At 26.8% G+C, this 24421-nt stretch overlaps 1 protein-coding gene and 1 long non-coding RNA gene across 17 annotated transcripts in view; one reads left to right on the top strand and one right to left on the bottom strand.

The window, feature by feature from the left end:
* Window positions 1-9570, bottom strand: part of LOC147816245 (uncharacterized) — a 34736-nt gene extending 25166 nt beyond the window's left edge. For 7 of the 11 annotated variants that reach the window (XR_015431927.1, XR_015431923.1, XR_015431924.1 and 4 more), the window contains exons 1-4: window positions 9319-9570; window positions 6845-7134; window positions 5759-5809; window positions 3897-4039 (exon numbers count right to left, since the gene is read on the bottom strand). This is a non-coding gene — a long non-coding RNA (uncharacterized LOC147816245). Of the gene's footprint in view, window positions 1-799; window positions 995-3896; window positions 4040-5758; window positions 5810-6828; window positions 7135-9318 lie in introns of all 11 variants that reach the window. The other 4 variants (XR_015431929.1, XR_015431928.1, XR_015431925.1 and 1 more) reach the window with 4 other exon arrangements.
* A 97-nt stretch (window positions 9571-9667) lies between these two features.
* Window positions 9668-20723, top strand: LOC147816244 (uncharacterized). Of its 6 annotated transcripts, none has more exons than XM_087158426.1 (6): window positions 9669-9840; window positions 11157-11276; window positions 11366-11460; window positions 12398-12507; window positions 14646-14706; window positions 20281-20723. In XM_087158426.1, the coding sequence occupies exons 4-6, from the start codon at window positions 12434-12436 to the stop codon at window positions 20344-20346; spliced, it is 201 nt and encodes a 66-aa protein (XP_087014552.1). In that variant the 5' UTR covers window positions 9669-9840; window positions 11157-11276; window positions 11366-11460; window positions 12398-12433; the 3' UTR covers window positions 20347-20723. The 6 variants fall into 6 exon arrangements, 3 of the variants coding, with proteins under 3 accessions (XP_087014552.1, XP_087014551.1, XP_087014550.1); XM_087158425.1 differs by having other exon boundaries at window positions 9669-9934; XM_087158424.1 differs by having other exon boundaries at window positions 9669-10119.
* Window positions 20724-24421: the final 3698 nt, after the last annotated feature.

Below are 24421 nucleotides of genomic sequence, written 5' to 3'. Positions count from 1 at the left end.
TTTTACTTGCAATTTTGAAAGCTAAGGAACTAAGTGAACTTGTAGGTGTCTCATATTAAGAGAAGAACATGAAAAGAATATATAATACACTTAATTTATAAGCTACAAAAAATCCAAGTTGTCTAATAAAATCAAAATTAAAAAGTTACCAACATTTCAAAACCATAAATACCCATTTCAAAAACATATAAATGTAAATTTTGAATATTTTCGCTGGATCTAGGAATCTAGAATAAAATTCCCAAGTCTAAAAGAGTTAAAGCTTTCCAGAAAGATCAATGCTTCCTTATTATGAAAAACTCCAGAAATATTTTCTCTCAGAATTTCAAGATATAGTAGCTGTTAGGATATTTTAAAAGATTTTGAGCATAATGATACTTTAAAAAAAAAATTATGTTATTTATGCCCATACAAATTTTATATCAACTATAATGCACAGAAGATTTAGTAGCTTTTGAAATGAGCTTTGGTTCCTTTTGATTTGAGGCACTATGACATAGTATCTGTTTCAGTAGTAGAAAAAATAAAACTAGAAATGTTTTTCCAAGGAAAAAAAAACTATTTTGCAAAAATTTAATGAATATTTTCAAGCAAGGAAGCATTGACTGCAATATAATCAAAACAAAAATAATAAAATTCATAATACAAAACGACAATCAACCTTCAACCACTCACATAAGTACAATGAAGTTAAGATATTTTTATTAAGGGGGACAGCCTTTGGAAGCACTTTGGGTTTATAATTTTGCTTTCCTGAAAAAAAAAGGGGAACAAAGTAACTATCAAAATAAAGTTTCACCTCTAAAAGCATGCTTCAGAGATTTTTGCAACTGCCTTTGCTGTAAGGTAAAAATAAAAAAATAATAAAAAAAATGAAAGCAGATGTAAAATTTTTGTGCAGTGCTCTCCACCTCCTATTATTCACAGAGAATAAATTAAGCATCAGACTTCTAGATGCCAAAGACACCATATAATCATTCATTGTGTCACGATTCTGAAACAAATATATATATATATATATATATATATATATATATATATACTTCAGTAGTTTTTTGTTCATTAAATTTTTCATACTTAGCAATAAAATTTAAAGCTTTCAGAAATTTGAGATACCAACAATAAATTACAAAAAAAAAGTATTTTTGAACACCCTATGCCTGTAAATCAATTAAGAAGCTTTTAATTTGTATTGATTATTTTGGTTATTATGCTAAATATATAAGGAGATAAAAAACTTATTTCTTTGACCTATGTTTTTTTGCTGTAACTTTAAAAATATTCAACACAATTAAACAAAATTTTGAGATATTTCAGACTATTTACAAAAATATTGATTTAATATTTTAAAAAACTTATTAAATATTGATTAAATGTTTCAAAATAAATGAAAATATCCTGATTTGAATATCTCCAAAATTTAAAAAGTTTCAAGCAATTATCTAAGTAGTTTTTGTACTTTTTAAAAGAAAGCTCAAAACGTTAAGGGTTTGTCTACAAGTTTCAATTTCGTAATATGAAACAAGATTTATTAAAAATGACACAGGAAAAAACAGCCAAGACTACAAAATAAAATTTGTGAAAAACCTTAATCTTTTTGAGATTTCTTTTAAAAAGTACAAAAATTACTTAGAAAATTGCTTAAAACGTTTTAAATTTTTAAGTTATTGAAATACTCTTTCCCATAGTAGCTAAATACGATTCCCTACAAAATTATTAAAAAAATTTTTTACATTTTTTCTGCACTTGCACAGTATAAATAAAATTACTTTAAATACTCATATTTCATGCAGTTTCTGCCTAATTTATTTCAAATTTTAAAACTATAATTTTGTAATTAATTTTAAAATGTTCCAAAAATTTTGCTTATTTTTATCGAATAATTCTAAAAATAATAATGTAAAACAAAAACATATATTTTTTATAAAAATGTCCATATTTCCAGAAATATTTAAGCTAAGTTTACGAAAATTTGTGTTGCTATTTCAAATAACAATCAAAGTAATTTATACAAGTTACAAGCTTATTTCTTGATTATCTGTCATAGGGTGTCATAGGGTGTAATTTATTGTTGGTCCCTCAAATCTCTGAAAGCATTAACCTTTATTGCTAAGTAAGAAAAATCACATGAACTAAACACCTCTAAATTGAATAAATAATTTTCTAAGCATTTACTGAGAAATTTTAAAAAATGTCAAAAATTGAAAGTGTTTCTACCATTATTTTAGGGTAATGTATATATATTAACCAACTAAATCTAATTACTTTTTTTAAATCTAGGAAAATATTTAAAAAAAGGGAGTTCATTTATTTTCACATTGAGGTTAATAAAAACAGTTACAAAAGGAGATGCTTGATTATAACAAAAAATCAGTTATCTTGACTCAAATTATATGACATACTCTATAATTGTTGAAAGATTTCATTGAAAACCAATTTAATCTTTATTATGGTTTTCTATAATCAGCTATATCACTGATTCATAACTTCTCAAGCATGATATGTGCTATTTGTAATTCATGTCAAAATGAAATGCAATGTGGATAATGTAAATACAAATCACAATGAATTCCTAAATTTCCTAGAATAAAAATCATGATGTGTAATTTGAAAACAATGTGAATGCAAAGCACATCGTATAATTCATAAATTGAAGGAATAAGACTAACTCTGGTTATTAGTAACTTACATGAACAGATGAGTTGTTTTTAAATATATAGAGAAATTACAAAGAAGATAGATTGGTAGAAATAAAATGAGTTTCCTTCTGTTATCAGCTGACATGTGACTAATGCAATGTTATGGTGATGGGAGGTCAGAACAAAATAATCCTTCTATTTGATAAGCTAAAAATCTCTCTACATTTAAAGAAATATAAATGATTTAGCTTTCTGATTAAACTAATTCAAGAAAATTCATATTGAAGGTAGACCGTATACTAGTTATGCTAACTTACGAAAATGGAAAAAAGGAATTTTCTGCTAATTTTTCAAAATTACTTAAATGAGTTTGAGAACCCCCCCCCCCCCCCCGAAAAAAAAAGAAATGAATAAATGAAGTAAATATTAAGATTAGTTGTTCTTTAAATATTGTGAAATTTTTTTTAAAAAAGGCAAAGATAATTTAGTTTTCAGACAAAAGAGTACATGGCTGTAGGAAATTATAATTTTTATGTGATTAGTTTTGTGATAAGTTTTGATTGTGATATGATTTGATATGACAAGATAAGTTTTTTATGATCAAGATAAGTTTTTCTTTAGAAAATAACAATTAAATTAAATTTAATAACTATATGACCAATTTGAAATTTTTAAAAAGGAAGAAAAATGCAATGCATATCTTCAGACATATTAATACGTGACTTTAAAAACTTTTTATTATACTGCTCAGAGATTTTCTTAACTAAATTAAATGGCACAGAAAAAAAATTCAACTGAAACAAGTGATTCTAAAATTAGGGAGTGGAGTACTGCAAATAAATTAAATGTCACATGACTTTCAGTCGCAAATTTTTTTTTTAACAGGAAACAAATTGATTAAGAAACAAGAATTTGACAAGAAAGTTTCTGCAAAATTATTTCGTTAATGAACATAGAACATTGAAAGTCTCAATCATAGAGCCTTTGGGTATTGAAATTCTTGCATTACTTTCTAATTGAGTAACATTTGGTGGAAGAAAGTTTGGAAAAGCTAATGGGTCCTCCATTGAAATTTAAGCAAAAGTAACTATAAAAACAGAGTGTTTGTCTTTAAGAAAAGAATTATTTTGGGGGTAATTATTCCCTCTCACAAAAATTTGTGAACTGAAAGATACATTAGATATAGAGCTTTGATCACTATTTTTCAAAATTTTTAATTATATTATTAACAGTTTTAAAAAAGAAAGTTATACATACAATCCGTAGAGCACTCACGTAATCAGCATCACTTAACCAAAGTGCACATTCAAAGTTAGCTTCAATGTCATCAATCTAGGGAATAAATTCTCCTTCAAAAAAGATAAAAGATTCTGCAGAAATAGATGTCTTATCAAACACCTCTAAAAACAATACAACACAAGATTAGAAGACACCAGTAAATGAATAAAGGCAATAATTATTAAATACAGTCATTACTGCGACCAATACATCGATTTCATAGACACAATGTTATTTTAACGTGTGTTAGAAAATCTGAATTGAACTGTATGAAATTTTTGTTTCATTTTTTATAAGAAAATCACATCAAATATAGGTGTTAAAAATTTTCGCTGTTTCAAACATTTGGTTTAAAATTAAGGAAAACATGAAAGTGCTCAGTAGTAGTAAAAATCATATTTTCAAATACAACAAAAATATCACATGTTTTCATATACACGCAACATTTTGGTACATTTTCAATATGAAAGCTAACCTTACTTTTGATAAATATTGAATTGTTCATTCCAATATAACATGAAATCACACTAAGAAAATCACATCAAAAACAAGAGTTAAGCATTTTTGCTCTTTCAAAACAAACATTTTTCCATAGACGAAAATTCAATAGATAGCAAAAGTTTCATGGGAGTCCACCTATTCTTTTGAGGTTAGTGCTCAAAGAACATAGAGCATCTTGAATTCCACATGAAAGTACGAAAGAACCATCATTTCTTAACCCAGACGTAATCTATGGTACAAAGGATGGTGGAATATCAGTTACTCTTCATTATTAAAAATTAAAAACGTGTAACACATTATTATGTGGAGTTTTCTGCTTGCAATACATTAATAACATTAGTACATTTCTTTCATGAATCATATATTTCTTGTTTAAAAATTGCACTTAATCTTTTTAAAAAGTGTTGTAATGAATAACTTATTTTGGAGATAAATCATGTATTCTTCTTGACTTTATTTTTGTTCAGATTTAAGAGCTTTCTGGACATATGTTATGCAGCGGAAATATATTATTATCAGCATAATATCATATGTTTAGTAGATAAATTAAAAATTTAGAATTGAGTAGATAGAAGAAGAATATTTTTGTCAAAATAAGTTCTGCATTTATGAGTTCATATTTGCTGTAAGTCTATATATTTACGATGCAGCGACTTCTTGTTCAGAAGTGCAATTTCATTTAGACCATGCGGGACATTTTGAGTGTCAATTTTATAGTTATGTACCTATATATTCGACCTGAAGCAGCAGCTTAGAATAGAAGGCACAAAAATTTGTGAGTCAAAAAATCAGAACCTGTTAGGTGGGAAAAAGCTTACATTTAGACAATAATACATTGTCTTAAACAAATCTCACATAACAAATGCATTGTATGACACAAAATATGACATCACATAGGAAAATGGTAACACTAGCACCAATTGGAAATCAGATGTAACAGTGGGAGATGACAAATCATTTTCATGATACAATACTGATAGTCTGAGCAATTAAAGGCTCATATATGCATTAAAAAAATTTTATGCTGGTAAAACAAATAAATTATTCACTTCTTATAAATTCTCATTGTAAATTTTTTTTTAAATTCCATGCTGTTGTTGTCGTGTGCCATTAGGGCACTCAGTGATGTGATTGTTTTTCAGTGGGCCATCTACGGCCAAGAATTCGACTTCTGCCACACCCATGCATCACACCTGCTTATAAGGCGGATCCATTCATTTATCCACTTATAAAAGTATATTCAAAGTATGATATTATGAAGTTGTTCAAAGAACTAAATCAAATTTGTAAGAAAAATATTTTTTCATGAATTTTTCAATATTAAGTAAAAACAAACATACCTTAGAATGCAATGAATAAGGGTTGGATCTCTTATTCCCATTTGGGAACTCCTGATAAAGGAAAAAAAAATTAAAAAGTATTTGATACACTTGAAAGAAAAAAATAGATAAATAAAATTAATAATGCACAATAATATTTATCTGAAACATAATCTTAAAAAATGAACATGATTTAAAGAGGAATTCAATATTTTCCAAGCAAACATTTTTTACATAAGCTTTCATTGAATCAACTAGAAAATTGTTAAAAAAAAAAATACTGTTCAAAAATATTTTTATATTTAAAAATAAATAAGCAAACAAAAAATGTATGAATGATGGAAAAAACTGGCATGTCAAAATTCAAAGCTATGAGATTCCTATAAAAATATATTCTTACAATTAAACTTACTTAAAACTTATTATTACTCAAAAATTATTTTTTAATACAAATTAATTGAGAGATCAAAGTATTTTTAAAGTATTAAACTCGATACTTTTTTGAGTAAGAACAATATAAAAAAGTTTACTCAATAACTGTTTTATATAACTGCTTGTTACAAGTGGCCATCGATAACATTTATAAAAAAAAAAAAATTTCTTAAAAATAATTTATGCCAAAAAATTAATTTTCACGTACCATGAATGAAAAACCATTTTTGAATAGTAGATTAAAAAAACAACAATTATAACAAATTCATAGGAAGGCAAAAAGTTGGAAAAAATTAAAAGTTGGAAAATTAAAATTTTCACTAACTTCAAACTATTAATAAAAAAAATTGAAAATTGTTACTAATCAGTATGAGACGAATGTGATGGTCTCACCTATAATTATTTTTATTTGTTTTTGAATTTGAATTTTTGAAATCATATCTATCATAATAAACAAGACTTTGAAAACAAAATTGTTGCAATCCAAATATTAGAGAAAAATTACAAATTATATCAGTAAATGATGCAGAATACAGCTGGAAAAATATTTTTTCTGGTATGCTTATTTTCTTAGTATTTTTTATTTAAGACAGTTCAGGAGCTAAATTGAGAAAGCTATAAGCCACTTTTGGCTCACCAGCCATAGGTGAATTCTTTACATTATTTTATTCATACTTTTTCCTTTAATCTTCTGTTAAACTTTTAGAAACTTCCATATCATTCCAGTGGACACTAATGATAATCTTTTAATGCTGTATTGACTCCCCATGGACTACAAAGCAACTTCAGGAAAAAGGGAGGTCACTTTAAATTTTTAAATTCTTATAATCTCATTGATAAGTAAAGTTTAAAACAGTCAAACTTGAAGGTGAAATAAAAATGCTTGTTCTTGTGTCCACAAACAATTATCCCTGTTCTTTGTGGTGTTCCTTGTTTCAATGCATTACATTTTGTAGAATTGTGTTCTAAAAAGAAAAAAAAAGTGACTTAAAGGGTGAAAGATAAAGAAAAGATTTATTTTAAAACATTTAACATTAAGGTACTAATGTTTATTATTAGAAAAAAAAATGCAATTTAAAAAAAAATAATTATAATAATAATCAATATTTAAGGAACTATTTTGTATGGGAAGTTAACTTACTAAAAATTCTAACACTTATTTACTTTTAACAATATTTGATCACTTTACATAAACCAGAAAATGAGTTAAACTAACTTCATCATTCTCTAAATTAATTTTTTAAAAAGTACACCAGATCATTAAGAAGCATCTTGAAAAAAAAGACAGCAATCCATAAAAAAATTTATTTCCTTACAATAAAAAAAGTCCCAACAAAAGGCTGAGACATTAAAAAAAAACTAATACAGAAATTTAATTTTTAAAAAAGCTCCCAGTTCCCGGTCTTTTAAATGTCATTGTTTGATAATTAAATAATTGAAATAAAGAAGTCTCACCGCAAAAAGTATAAATCATTTACCAAATAAAATAATAACAATAAAGTTAAGAAATTTTTTTTTAAAAACATGTAACTTATTTCTTAAGCAACAACCTATTGATAGGACCTTCACTTTCTGGTTAATTTGATTTATCACCATTTTTGATGCAAAAAATTAAATGAATATTATAAAAAGAAAGCTTTTGATAAAGCTAAGAAAAAAAGGTAGGTCAGGGTAGATTCTTCTTTTATCTTTTTGAGAAAACTATTTTAACTGGTGAAAGTTTGAATTTCTATTTTTTTTCTTATAGCAACAGATGAAAATGCAATTGCTTACTTATGCCTCTGAGAAATGTTTATTTATAATTTAATGTGCATGACTGAGTACACTTCAAACTTAAAGATAATTTTGGAGAATGAAAAACCAGAAAATATATTTGAATACATAAAATTTTTCAATAGTTTCTAAATAATGTAAGTCCAAAATAAAACAAACTTATTTATCAAAGATGACTTGAATTAATCAACAACAACTCAAAAAAATGGTAGGTTCTTCTTCTTGCCTAAAAAAGTGTAACTCATTGTTCGTTCATTAGAAAACGGAACTAATTTCAACACAATCGAGCTACCAGGTCTAACCTCACTATCAGATCTTACCCTTTTCCTCCCAACATAAATTTAATTAAAAATGTCACAACTTAAAATTTGCTTCACTGCATTTGAATGAAAGGAAAAGCCTTTTCAATAAAAACAAGAGGTGGATATTTCCGTATCATGATCTGTCGCGCCAACTACAATTGACAAGGTGACAAACAGATTTGAAACTAGCAATTTAAAAAACAAAACAAAAAACATGTGGATGTTTGTCCAGGGATTGCTACGAGTTATACTTTACGAGTTGATCCCTTTTTGTGATGTTTTTATAAGTTTGTCGCAAGCCACTGCTGGAAGTTCCCAAGACTTGACGATTATTCTGCCACAGATTACAGCACGAAAATCTACTCAACAAGAGAGCAAATTTATTCTGTTTATTAGTTACATTCTGAATCCCCACTTGTACTTCAGATACTTCTTTTTTTATGAATTGCAAGCTCTTCTTAAAAAAAAAAATAGTTCACCAAACATCAAATTTAATTATCTTTTACCATAATACAATAACCAAATTAAGTGATATTGATTTTTTTATGCAAATAAAGGGATAATGAGAAACCACAACACTGAGGAATAATATGAGCAATTGCTGGAAAATCTTTTTAAACAAAAGAAAAAAATTTATTAAAATTTGAAATAATACAGGGTAAAAGAAAAGAAAAAAATCAAGGAAATTTTACTACTTTGAAAAATAGCTGATTGGTAAAACAAAGGATTGGTAAAAGGTTGAACTGCTAGAAACAAACAAATAGAGTAAAATAAAGCTGTAAGAATAGTTTCAACTACTATAGATATTAAAATTAATTTGATATTGCAATATACTTCTTAGAAATTTTATATGACTCCATTTGGATCAAAAATTAGTAAACATAAAATAAACCACAAGATTATATTTTTCACAAGAATAAAGCTCAAAAATTCTAAAATAGGCAAGATCAAGAATAGACAGGAGTTCAAGATTTGCTGTGATATAAATCTACTTATAACATAGACATACAAAAAGAAATGAATAGTTTTAATTTCAAATAAAAAGCAGACGAGTTGTAGAATGTTTAATCTTACAACATTTGGCGGCGAAAATTCTTCGACCCATGTTCAAAATTATCTTTTCGGCACTGAAACAAATCTTCGTGTTTCCGCTTTTGTGAAGTCCATAATAAAGTGGAGTTATTATAATCAATGCAGTTTTAAGATTTCGCTTTTGCCATAAAAGCTGTCTTTACCGCAATTTAAGTTGTTTGTTTCACTTATTTTTTGCATGCTTGTGAATTCAATTACATTTGTGTTTGTTGAGCTTTATGCTGCAAAATTATGAGCTTATGGCTTTATAACGCATTGCAGAGATTTTAACTGTAGTACTATGTAAGCTATAATTTAATGTTTTATTTTTTTTCGATCACAGCCAGTGGAGATACAGGCCTGTTATTTAGCCTGTTTACACATTTGAGCAAGTCAATAATTAAAATATTTGCAACACATTGTAAAGTACAAATAATGTTATTATAATGTGTTGTGAAAGAGTCAAATATCTTAAATCTCATCAAAATCAAAACAGAAAGGGGAAAAAAGACAAGACAGTTTTCTGTAATGCATAGCTTTAGTGTTTTGATTGCGAATAAAAACATTATTCAGTGCTAATATGCTGGAATTGAGGATTTCTCAATAATATGTTATCTCAGTAATAACGACCTCACTTTTGTATTTGATTTTTAATTAAGAATCACAATTAGGAACATAACAGGAACAAGACGATTAGATATGGAAATTAAATAGAACAATGTCAATGTTAGTTTTTGCAAAGTTAAACATAAAACTGCAAGTTCCCTGGAAACATCATGCTTATTTTGCTGCTAACGACTATTGGTACTCAAAACAGCAATAAGTTGATCTATATATTTCTTACTATATAGTAAGAAATATATAGATATGTTTATTATCGTCTTTTGATTTTTGAAAGAAGTTTATCAGCATAAGTTATGGAGGGATTAACAGAATAAAAAAAGTTTCTATTACAGATTTTTCAGTTTAAATTTTTTATTATTTTTACAATACAAATAATGAAATAGATATGAGGAGACAAATATATGGTAATTTCAATACTAGGCATGCATTTTCTATATATATATGTATATGTAATATAGAATTTCTCATGCGAGTCATTCTATATTAACTGATAAGCTTAAAACATATGTTTCTTATCAAGTTTAAGATGTAAAAGTCGGTCTCTCACAAAGAGCCATAAAAAGTCAAGATGAACCAGATAAAAAATTATTTTCTGAAGTTAATGGGCAATAATTCGTCAATGAAGATAGTCCCAGAAAGTTCCCACCGTCAGAGTGGCGAGATACTTTTAGCAAATCAAAACCTTCAAATTTTATAAATTGAATGACGTTTCATTGAGATAAGAAGATCCTTGCAACCACGCCCTCTCAGAATCTCACTTTAAAAGCTCAGGACAGGCAAAATTGCATGTCTTTTTCATATTTTCAATGGCTAGATAAAGCTTGGCTAAATCCAAACAATCCCTGCAAAGGGGGAAACCTGATGCAAATATCCCAGGCATAATGTTTGCAATACTCCATCTAACGGAATAAAATGCCTTTTTAACAGAAGCCGCCTAAGTCTCTTCAATTATCTAGCCTTTAAAGACATAACATTACATATATATATATATAGGTATATACATATATATAGGTATATATATATATATATTCATAAATACTTAAACTATTATAATTGCGCTACTAGATTGTTAAAAAAAATCTTTACGTTTCTGTGGTTAGTTTTTACATTATTAAAGAGGTTTAAATTAGTGTTAATTATTTTTTAAATCCATTTTACTCATAAATTTTGAAAGCATTTTATTATCTGTGCATAAGTGTTTATTATTTTTCATTTAGGTTTTAATTCCAGTTTTTACACTGGGTCATGCTCAAGAGATGTGTATTCTTCTTGAAACTTACTAAGAGAAGATGAATCTTAAAATACCCATCTATTTTGCTGTTGGTCTAACTGTCAAAGTAAATATATAGATATAAAAAAAACCCTACATTATTGATTTTAAAATGTAAATAAAAATTCTTCACTTTAATATTCTTTTTTCATTTAGGCTACCACCTTTTGTAAGATGTTCATAATTTGGACCAACAAAAAAATCAAGAAAGTATTTGTGCACCGTAATATGTTTGATTTCAAACATATCAAGTTAGTTGATTTAAGCAAATAAAATATTTTGTCTTTTCTTTCATTAAAAATATTTTAATTTTATCATTGTGAGTATCTAATTTTAGTATTTTTAAATTTTATCGAGTGTAGCACTTTAAGTATTCATTTTTTTACAATAATATTTAGTGTTTTTTTTTATTTAATGTAAATATCTCAATATATTTGGTGATTTGCTTTATAATAACTCCTCTTATAATTTCACATAGTTCCAATTTTAAAATTTTATTAATAATTTAAAATTTTTTCTCCCTTCTTTATATTTCTTTGTTGGGCTGATTGTATTCCGTACGTTAAAATTTTTTATGTAAATAAATATATGTGGTATACTTAATTTACAGAAATGCCTACATATTTCTACTAAAAACAATTAAAGCGCTTTTAATCAAATTTCTTAATTAAATTGAATTTTTTGAAGTACCTGTACAACTCAAAACCACTTTATTTCAAATATTTTGCTTTCCTCGAGATATTCGACGTAAACAGGTCCGCCTGTATAAACTTTCAGAAATGCAGTAAATGCCAAAGAGCTTTGTCAATATTTTCCTACTCAAGAGTGCTTTGAACAAATAGCTTTGTTCTATCTGTGACACTTGTAAATACTTGTATCATTGAGAATGAAATCAATTCTTGATTAAAAAATGATAGTTACAGTAGGGAAATACAACGATAGTTACATTTATAATAAGGCAAGTTTTTAAGTGACTTGAAAAAAAGATGAGGTTTTAGGTCGGTTAAAATATCTACTGATTGTCTCAAAATCTATGATAGATTATCTGCCAGATTTTGGAATCTATGTACTTAAACTATTTAATTTTAACTTGAATTAAGGAATTTAAAAAATCTTTTTTGGTTGCATTTTTAAACATTTACTTACTTTTTTTGGGTTAATAATTTGAATTGCATAAATCTTTTTCAGTCCTTTGACCGTGCTTATATAGATAATCCTGGTACTATGGTTGTTTTTGAAACTGCAGGAATGTTGCACTCTGGATTATCTGTTCAAATATTCAAAATGAAAATAACATGGTTAGTGCTTTATTTGTTTATTTATTTTTGTTTATAAATATTAGTAAACATAATCTCAATGGTCATATATATCAGAATCATTTTTCTTAATCATTAAAGTTCAAGTATAACTCTTCATTCCATGTAACATGTTTTTATTTGTTGTGGTTCTACAAGGTTCATTTGTAAAATGAAGAAACTATAGTGAAATAAATTAATTATCAGAATATTATTAAATATTCATATTAATTTTATACTTATGAAAAAAGGCTAACAAATAATAGCAGAATGCACCGGAGTATATTTTCTACTAGCAGGCCATATTTTAATCACCACTCAATATATTTAGTTGCCTTGTGATCAGGGGTGACTATTAATTTTGTCCTAAACTCTCAAGGCACAAAAAATAAAAAAGTTAAAAGAAAAAGAAAATTGGAATTTCAAAATTGTTGCAATTTTTGAAATGAATAGTATGTACTAAAATTATTCACAGGTGTTTGTTTTTTTAAATTTCTGTAGCATTTAATTATTTTGTTCTTAATGCTTTAACTCATTTAAATGAAAATGTTATATTCAGGGTTGCCATAGGCGACTAAAATGCAACTATTTGCAACTATTTTTGGCATGAGGCAACTATGGCAACTTTTTTTGCCTGAAAAGGCTAAAAAAGCAACTATTTACAGGAAAAGGAAACTATTGGGAGACTTTTCTGTACTCCTAGCGATATATATGTATATGTATATATATTTTTAAGCAAAAATTGAGTGGAAAACCTGCACCGCACAAGATAGTTTTTGAACACACTGAAAGTTTTTTTTCTTAAAAAATAAAAAAGTAAAAAATTTTCAATTGCAAATTTGAGTCTTCACTTTTTAATTCATTCAATCTGCATAGATTCCATTGTAAGTCTATTTCATTTCTCGATCGCCGCTACGAAATTCCGCGCAATTTAAAAAAACAATTTTTAATACAATGTTACGATGCTTGAATTTCGAATTTGAGTAATCACTTTTCATGAGTGTATATATATATATATATATTTACGTTTATATAAAAATGATCATATTTGCTACCAACTTGAATAAATGAATCATTGTATATGACAATTAAGTCATTAACAAAATTTTAGTCATATTTTTGATGAATTTTTCTTCTTATTTATGCAACTTTTTTCCTAGGTTTTGGCTACTATTTTCATGCTTTATGCTACTAAAAGCAATTATTTTGTTCATTCTCTTGTGGCAACCCTGTATATTGCAACATATGTAAATATAATACAGTGGGTGATCGTTAACGAACATAATCCTTTCCAGGACTATGTTCGCTATCCGAATTGTTCGTTAACCGATCATAGATTCACCATAGACTTCTATGTGAAATCGATTCATTCGTTCTGGAGTCCCTAAAAATTAAATTTTAAAAAATGTATAATTTCTTAGTAAGTTTTTAAAAAAATAATACATACATATTACTTTTACATTACATACACATTTTAAAAAATAATGCATTGCATATTAATCAGTCCTTTTCATATCTTTCTTATGGGGCGTTGAAGAACATGTCCAATGTTGATTGTCTTTCTCTCTTTTTCAGGATTGATTTTAGTCATAATAATAATTATTGAATGACCTTTAAATTCATTGTTAATTCAAGTTTCATTTAGTGATTATCAATACTGAGCATGCTTTAAACATTTCTCCTTTCAGTGATCTTATTTTGCGTCCAAAATGATAAGAAGTGTTTAATATTAATTTTTTTCAGGCCGAGAAGTGTTCTTTAGAATTCGTTTTGTTCATTATCCGAATATGTGTTCGTTGTCCGAACACAAAAAATCTCTCCTGAAAGTGTTCGTTATCCGAACACAAAAATCTTTCCTGAAAGTGTTCGTTAACCGATTTGTTCATTAACCGATCTGTTCGTTAACCTATCACCCACTGTATATTTTACTTCAGCCAATATACTCCTTTTATAATGAAACAACCTTCTTTTTCAAATACATTTGGCCAGAAAAAATATTTGTTTAAGTGTAACTTTTCAACTAAAAGTCAACAGAATTTCCTTAAATGATTTTAAATATAAAAACTTAAGTTGATAAACAATAATTTGTATGGGTTATAACAGGTTAGATTATAAAAAAGATTATTTTTTTATACTCTTAGCTGTCACAACTACTACCAAAAAAAAAATGTGTTGCATGGAATGCTAGTGATGAATAATAACGTGAGTTTCAATTTTATTTCACTATTTTCATTTTACATTTTTATTGATCTGAAATTTTTATACTCCCTTCTTTTTTGTCAGTTCTAAAATTTTCTCCAATTTTTGAAAGTTACAAATCAGAAAAGAGATATATATTTTTAGATCAAGCAATTTTCCCATATAATTCATTATTTCAAGAATCAATCTCCAATTCACGTATTGATTTGTTATGGGAACGTGGAGGACTTTGTGACACGACAGATTTAATGTGCACCAATTAATATTTGCTACACGGATTGACACTTCGGCTGACAGAGATTCAACCTTCTGGACATGGGCCCAATACCCTACCAACTAGGTTATCCCAGCCGAGATAAATTTTGTTTTTACTTGTGTTAATGCTTAAATATGTAAAAAGTTTTTCTTTTCCAATGCCCACCTGTGTTAACATCCGTCAATTCAGGCATTTACAGCGCGATTTTGTTGGCCTCTCTTTCAATGGCTTCTCTTTCATATTAGGTGGGCCAACATCGCTACCACAGTGAGGACAGATAGTACAGAGAAGGAAGGAACATCCATGCCTTGCCCGGGATTCGAACCCAGAACCTTTCTGAGGCAAGGACAGTTTCCTGCCCCCTTACACAGGCCGATCGGCATTTGTGAAAAGTTGTAGTGTAATATTTTTTGATGAGGTTGCCTGGGTTTAGGCTATTTTTTTTAATAGATTATAATCAATAGTACTATTGTTATGTGCTAAATTTTTAACTTCTCATTATGCGATTAGCTAATCAAGTATGTAATTAATTTAAACATGAAGTTTTAGCATTTTAATTTTTAGTTCAACTATTTTTCTTTCTCAAATACATACGTGCCAAGTCTCCAGTTTTTTAACGAAGACACCTGTATTTTACATCTATCTCTTGTTTACTGGTATATTCTCAAATTTCTCTGTATTGGTTTGAGAAATTTAAAAAAAAAATTTTTTTTTGGCGATAAAATATCTGCCAAAAAATATGTCACAAATACTTCTTTTATTCCTCAACAGATGGTGCTATTGCAAATACTGCTGTATGTTGAGTGTTAATAGTTTAAGTAATTAAATGGTTTAAAAAAATCTTCTTTAGATTAAGATTTATATGCATATTTTTGACTTCATACACACACACACACACTAAATGTAAGAGCTTATGTAATTTCCAGTTTTGAATTTCTCTTTTTGCTTGATGGATCAAAATTTTACTTATAGCCTAAAAAATGTTGCTAGTAAAATCTCCGTTATTTTATTTCTTCAATGTTGGCAGGTATGCTATCCTATGTACTTAGATTTTATAACTTGGTAATTATATTATTATTGTTAATATCTGAGATTCATAAATACCTGAGTATTTATGAATTTTATTGAAAATTTAATGATCAATTTCGTTTTGGTGTTACAAAATTATATATATATTTAAGGTACAATTATGCTTTACTTACATTATCAATCATTATTAACTTTGAAGAAAAACTCATTCGTTTGAACTTATGAATTATTGAAATCACTGAGTGTGGCTATGGTTTAATCATTCTGATGTTTACATTTTTATTCATAATTCCTAATATATTTGGTTTCTGATCTCAGATATATATTTTTAAAATGTAAAATATTTTTCAGATTTTAAGTATTTATTTTAGAAAATTTATCATACAAAACTTCCACTGCTTATGAATATTATTCATCCCTTCTCGACTCCATATTTAGCTGTGCTGTGATGATATCTGAACAATAATGATTAATAATTTAAATTGGTGGTAAATTTTTGAGTTTTTGTATAATTATTAGTATTTGATTAAAAAGTATAGAGCTTAATATTAAATAGATTTTCAATAGAGTGAAAATATATGCTAATGCTAGCATGCGTGTCAAGTTTAATTGTTTGTTACGCTTCCCTTTTTAAAAAAAACCTCTTCCTATGAACTACTTTTTTTTCTGTGTTTAAAAGATGTTTAATTAATTGCTTAACTCTAAACCAAGATTTACATATATTATTTATTACATGAAATATAATAAATAAATAAAATATATAAGTTTTACTATACCTAATGTTTTGAGAACTGAAATTTCAGTTGTTGCAACCTCACAGCAGTTATAAAAATAGCTTGTTATTCAGAAAAAAATAGCTTTATTTCATTTGACGACAGAGTCTTTTAAAAATACCCTAAAACTTAATCAGGGTTGATTGTGCTTCGGAAAAATTCCGGATATTTCTCAAACTGTGATTCGGAAGTTTCCAGAGATCAAAGGTTCAGATGTTTCAAAAAATCATTGATCACAAAAGTTTTCGGAAAATCAAATTTTCAAAGGTGGAACTTAAAAACGCAGTTTACTTTATTTGTTTGTAAGGAGAGCTACTTTATAAGCTTATATTCAAGATTAATATTCATTTTTTATCAGTAAATAGTTATTATAATCATAAACTCAAGAAAGAAAGACATATTTGTAAATTATTGTAGCGATTTTAAAAAATAAAATGATACAAAATGCAAAGGTATTAAAAATACTTAAGTACATTTTTAATGAATTTCCATTTAACATTAAATAAAATATTAAAATTCAAAATTATTACACAAAAAACGGCCAAAATTTTAGCATCTAAAATTGTGTATACAATTCAATGTACTAAATTTAAATTAAGATTGTAAAATAAATAAAAACTACATTGTATTATTCTATTTTCATTTCTGTCATTAGGAATCTCAAGTTGTCATTACAATTTTTATACAAATTTTAAGATGTATGCGCTTAAGATGTATTTTCATATGTTTACAAATTTTAAGATGAATGGTAATAGTATGGTTTAAGATGCATGGACATTTTTTTTATTTTACCCTGCAGCATAGCTGCCAACTCTACTGGATCTATCAGCAGACTACTGGATTTTGCCATTTTCTTCTGGCTTTTCTCCTGATTTTTGTACATTTTAGATCTATAATTGAGTTTTCAAAAAATCCCCATTAAAATAGAGATTTTACTCAATTTATTGCTGGGTTGAATATTTTAAAAAGTATTACTAATACATAATGAAATGGACCTCGCAGGAATCAGTTTAAAGCTTTTCTTTTTCTTTGCTCTAAAAATTTGTTTCTTTTTTTCAGAACTCCCTTTTTAAATTAAATCTTTTAACTATCAATAATTATTTACTTGTCTACTACTATTTAAAATTATGAGTTAACATAAAAAAATTTCGAATTCATTTAATGCCAATCATAAAGAAAAAATATTGCAGACCATTTATAGACATTATGATAATAAAGTTTTTGTATTTTGATGACAATAAAAATCCCTAAAATTCTCTATATGTAAAATATTTAGTATATTATGCAGCAGTTACGTGAAATTTATAATATTTCTTATCCATCTTGATTGCTGTTCTGCCGGAAACAAAATATTGTTACTGTTGTAAAAACTTTTATATATTTTGTACAAAGACTTATCTAATATAAACTAATCAAGAACAAAATTTTCAATAATGTTAAAATCAACTCATAAAGGGTCAGGATGGCAATGGCAGCAATAAAAATGGTTCAACTTACTTTATTCAATATACCTAAGCAGGATTGCTAAATATTTTCATACAAATATTCTTTTTTCATTCTAAATCAGCTGCTACTAAGAATAAGTGTTATATGAGTTACTAGTGGCCATGAAACTGTTGAAAAGGCTAGGAAGTTAAACTCAGTGCAAAAATATTTTTAAAATGCAGTGAAACATAAGGAAAAGACTTAAACTTTTTAATATTTGTGGTAATCATATTTTTTTTTTTCCTTCATGATCAATTTTTATTTTTATTTAAAGAATGGATAGAGCATGAAAGACCTTTTAGTATTTATATTTATCCTGATTAAAGGAAGGTAGCATGTAGCTCTGTAAAGTGCATGCAAATGACGAATAAATACAAACAGAAATTAGATTAAAATACTTCTTTCTGTGTCTTCTGTTAACAGGACATTAAATAGCACAATTCTAGAAAAGCCGTTCCCAAATTTTTTTTGGCTATGGAGCCCTAAATGATAAAATAGTCCGGTAATAATTAGGGTAAAAAACTTTATTTTTATTTTAAACTTTTAATATTTATAAGGAGAAATAAATTTTATTCATCGTTTTATATTTAATAATCTTAATTTAGGTTTTACTCGTATGTTTAACAGTTGAATATACACTGTCTTAGAGATGAATCTAGTATAATTGAAAATTTGTTTTTATATTGCTATTAAAAACTGTTTTTAAATGTTGAAAATAGTTAATAGGGAAACATATTTCTTTATTAAAAAAAATTCTGTTATTTTATTTTGATTTGAAAAGCGCAATGTTAAATACTATTGCAAATTCTTATAAATGCATGTTTTTTTCATACTTTTATAAAATTGTTGTTAGAAAAATTATATATTTTTTTAAAAATTTTCATTTCCCATTTTTTGGCATATTACTTTAAATATAATTGTAGATTTCAAAAACTGTTCAAAAAGTTTCAACTGTCAGAACTCTTTCACGGAACCCCTAACATCATTTGGAAACCGTTGTTCTAGAGTGTGATCCATATATATATATTTGAATTTGCAAACTATTTTTAATATATTTTAAGATATTTTAATTGAACTCCAGCCAACTGAATCCATGAATTGTATCATTAAGAATGAGCCATAATTACGTTATTAAATAATATTAATTAATTAAAATAACTTTCATCTTTAATCGAAACAAAGGTATAATATCTCACTTTAATTCAATAGCCATCGTTGTACATGAAAATACTCATTTTTATTTTATTTTATTTATTTATTTATTTTAAACGATTGACTGTGAACAATTTTGGTTATGGATAACTTGAGCTGAGATCCTAAAGTATTTGTACTCAGTTAAAACTTTTCATAGTACTGCCCTGATATCTTGTGTCCGGTCATTCTAGACTAGCTCTCTGTCAATTTACATAAAGGAAAGTCTGGGATTTCAATATTGAACAAAATTAGTCATGAAATGTCATGATTTTAACTATTTAAAAGAAAAAAATCATGGAAAGTTCATAAATTTAGGTGGCCAAAAAATCGTATTTTTTAAAACGGTATCCCCCTTCCCCAATTTCACAGATTTCCTATGCTTCGAATACCCACTCACAGTCAGATTTCAATAAGATATAAAATGTTTTTTTTTTCCTTTCCTGTTCTTTATTAAATTATGGTGTTCTTTCAAAAAATGAAAGAAAGAACAACATTTCTAGAAGGAATTATCTTTTAAACTCCAGTGATTCAGAAGGGCTTAAGGGTTTTGAACTATAATTTCTTTGTAATAAAAAATAATTAGGAAAGAATAAAATTATTACTTGAGAGTGGTTATAAATGAAATATTTTTTGACTCTTGCGCTGTGATACTGAGATTTTTTGGTTTAGGTATTGTTACAGAAATCTACTTATTAAATTTTAGACCTATTAAAATTTTTTTAAATGATTTAAGTCTTAAAGAAATATTCAATACTAATAGGTAGTAGATTTGGAGTAGACTGGAGGGTAAATTTAGTGTTTTCAATGTAAAGTTTAACTTTTTCTCTCTTATAATTTTAGCTTCGTCTGAGCTGCTGGATAATGCAAATGGAAAATGACATTCTGGTAGAATACAAGGGCCCGTAAGTTCAATCCTGACAGAAAACAAAACAACTGATGTGTATATGCTGTTAGATTCTCTTTAAATCTGCCGGAGCTGAAAGTCCTCTTGTTGTTGTGCAGAAGTTTGAAGAAAGGCATATCTCTGTGTGATTCATCCCTGCTGTGTGTTTGTGTGGTTACTGTTGCTGACAATTTTATAAAATCTTTCAATAAAGCAGATTCATCAGTTTATTGCTCTGAAATATAGTTGCACATAAACAAAAAATTGCAATTAAAGAGAAAATAACTGCATGAAATAAATTACTGTAAAGTTTTGGAATTCTTTTTATTGGAAAATAATAATAAAAATGATAACATGTAGTCCAACTGTTGCTTTTTGCAATAAAAATTATTTTATTTAATGACTAATATAGTCTTAAGTGTTCTAATATGTGTTTTTCTTATATTAAACAATGACGGTAAGAATATATTGCTTTTATAGTTGAGTGAAGTTTATATTGTGTTTTGTTTTAAATGAAAATAATTAAATTGTGAAATAATGTTTGTCATGATTTTGTTTGATTAATTTTTTTATTCTTAACTACTGCATTGGATAATTTATACAGCAACTTTATAATAAATCTTCAAAATTTTTGAAAATGGGGTAGGCAGATATGTGTTCATTAATAAAACTTAATAAGATACAATGTTGGAAATTTTTTTATAGTCATGATAGTAATGTTTAAGTATTTTGAAATTAGATGAAGTTAAAATTCGGTTTCTTTAAAATTTGCAACATATCGGAAGCAATTTTATTTTAACATCATTGTTAAACATTAACTCTAGCTTATGAGCATTTATACTACTAGCATTGTATTTTTAATTTAATTTTGAATTATTTAGTTCAAATTTAAGATAAGAAGTGAATATTTTTATGATGTTTAAAATAATGATAATAGTAAAAATTTCTTTGGCTTAATATTTAAAATTTAGCTGAACATTTATTTACATTATTGTTAAAATAAAAGCAATGGAATTGTTTCAAACAAAAATCTGAATTTTTTTTTAATTTGAATTTTCAAACAAAAATCTGAATTTTTTTATAGCAACGTTCGCAAAAGAGTAATGGATTGTAGTCAAATTTAGATCATTCATGCTGAAAGCAACTTTTAAAAAATAATGTAAAAAATTTTATTATATTTTCGTCTCATTCTTGTATGCAAGTATATGTTAGTGCAAATTTAATTTAGATAAAACATAATATTTACTGACAGTTTTGAAATTAAAATGTAATGTGAATTTTTTGCAAAGATTGTTGGTTTAGTTAACACCTTTAAATAATTATCGAATTGATGAAAATTTCTGAAGTGCCCATAAAAGTTATTTTTACATTATAAAAAAATATTAACAATTTTCATAGTATTAGTTGCTTTCCTGGTTTCTCTCCGTGGAAAAATTTCTAGGTTGCGCTTGGGGTTTTGTTTCAGGTGTTTTGTTAAATAAAATTTCAGATACTGAAAGAATAAAACTACGTAAGTATTTCTACATTTAATTTCTGTAAAAGAAGAAGGGGCAGAAAATGTGTAAATTTGTTGAAGTAAGTAATTTGAATATTTTTAAATTTTGTTCTTTATTGTGTCAATTATTACAAGAAATGACCACTTAAAAATTGAACAATTTTATTTTAATATTATAAGAAGAAAAAAATTTTAAGTTTAAATTTCCACTCAGTTCAAATGTAAATATATAACGTTATAATTATGTAGTGTGGTTTTTATTACATAATTTCAGAATATAAATAATTAATGTTAATTGTGAGATTAAAAATGGCTTAAGTTACAGCTTTTATAAACAAGTTTTACAAGCTAACAAATTCAATTAAAATTTTGGTAAGAAAGGCTCATTTCTAAAAAAAAAAATTAAGAATACATTTTTAAATTAATGATTTTTAAATTATTAATGATACAAAATTCATCAAAAAACCCATTGTATGAAGAAAAGGAAAAAAATAGCAATAAAAGCTGCAATATAGTATTTCTTAATTAAATTTGAAATATTTAAAAAAATCAGCTGAACATAAGATATACTTTGGAGTAAGAAGGAGGAAAATGGATGGTCAGCAGAATTCACTAATATTATTTTATTTATCATTTCTGTATCGCTAAGAAAATAATTCATGGTATGACATTATAAAACTATTGTTCTATGCTTTACTGCTTCACGGCAATACAGAAAATTAAGTAAAATTATTTCTCCCAATTATTCTACTACCCAAGGGTGCCGGCAGCGGGGTGCAAGAGGGTGCGCTTGCACCCCCTACCTTTTTTTTTTTTTTTAAACACTTAAAGAGATACAGAAGAACAATTTTGTTATAAAACTGTTTTATTAAAAATATTTTTATTGAAAAAAAAATAATTAAGTAATTATTGATACGTAACAGTTAAAATTTTTTTTAATCAAACAAGAATTGAAATCGTCTTCTTTGCTGTCCAAACCTGTTTATAACTTTTTCAACGAATTCTGAGTCATCTTTGATTCCTTTCTTATGCACACTGAACATGCACAAACTTGGCAGATATCTAAGCTATATTTTAAAATTTCATTTAATGAAATATAAATAATATTATATTTTCTATTAGTTATTTAGTTTAACAAAGGTGTATAACACAAAGTGACTTATCACAACTGTAAAACTTCATCAACACAATAAATACCAATGTTAAGCGTGCACAAACAAACACGTTAGTATACGAAACTACTGTTTGTAGTTATTTGTGTTTCAAACTCAGTAGCTAAGCCAATCAATTTTTGTTGCAACACCTCCAACAAAAACTGTCATTGTATTTCCTTTTGCATCCAATACTTGAAAATGTTTGAATACGATATCGGTATTTTTTCAAATACTTGTTTCTCAAACTCTTCAGAGAATTTTCCCTCCATCCATTTCTTAAATATAAAAGGGACTTCCATGTAATACGGTCTAGTCAGAACTGCAGAAACATTTTACTTTTTTTTTCTCCGATAAAAACGAATGAAAGGCGTCAAAACTTTAACAAGAAAGCAGTATATAAAAATTAATAAATAAAGTGAAATACTGTTGGATTCTTAGGGCCTCAGCGCCCATTGAGGCATTTTATCATGATTAATAAAAGTTATGTTTCAAATAGAACTATAAGTTAGAAATCACTGATGTTATTTTTAAAATAGGTGAAAAACTGAATCGCTTTTAGTAAAATAATTTGAAACAATGACTAACGCTTTACGAATCAGAAAATACCATTTCGTTTTTCCTACATCCCTATTTAATGAATTAATTAATATTTGAAAAAAAATTTACTAACGTCCAGTGTCCTGAACTACAATTTTAAGAAAATGTATTTTCACTTAAATGGATGAATAAAAATTATTTTATGAATGATTGATCATTTGAACGAGATATATAGGGAGAGATATATATAGGGAGATAGTAGGAATTGAATAAAAGGGTAAATATGTCTATTATTTTTCAGTCTCTTTATTGAAAGTTTCATATTAAATACGCGGATCTGCCTGCGTCACCTGTTTATATGAATTATAACAGAGGATTCCGAACTATAAATAGGAGTGTGTATTTTCATAGACGGTCCCTTGAGTGGTGGGCGTGGTTTCGATAGACAACATGGATAGGGAGAGCCTGACAGCTGATTATAGAGCAAGAATTTCAGCTCCGAAATGGAGACAAGATCTGCTACACCCCCTTTCCTAACTGTAAAAGTTTCATGCGAAGTAATGCACAAAAAGCGAACAAATTGCCACTCTCTCTTCCACCAATTATCGGGGAATATTCCGTCGCCTTTTAAACTCTAAAATCTCTTCTCTAACCTTTCATTCAAAATCGATATCATTAGAGAACACTAATTATAGATTAGAATGAAAATTTTAATAGTTGGCTTCCCTGCGTCACATAATCTCTCTTTAAAGACAAAAATTTGTTCACAAAGGGTGGATGATGAAAAAAAAACACTGAATAAAAATTCTACTGTGAATTGATGCATTTTTTATCAGAATACTTTTATATATTTCACTAGTTGTCACAAACGACCAGCTGGTTGGTCTTTTTAAATAAAGAACTATTTACATT

The sequence above is a fragment of the Parasteatoda tepidariorum genome, chromosome 2 (genome assembly GCF_982258835.1).
Source record: "Parasteatoda tepidariorum strain Cologne lab strain chromosome 2, Ptep-v5.0, whole genome shotgun sequence".
NCBI lineage: Eukaryota > Metazoa > Arthropoda > Arachnida > Araneae > Theridiidae > Parasteatoda > Parasteatoda tepidariorum.
This window is presented reverse-complemented; position numbering and strand designations above follow the sequence as displayed.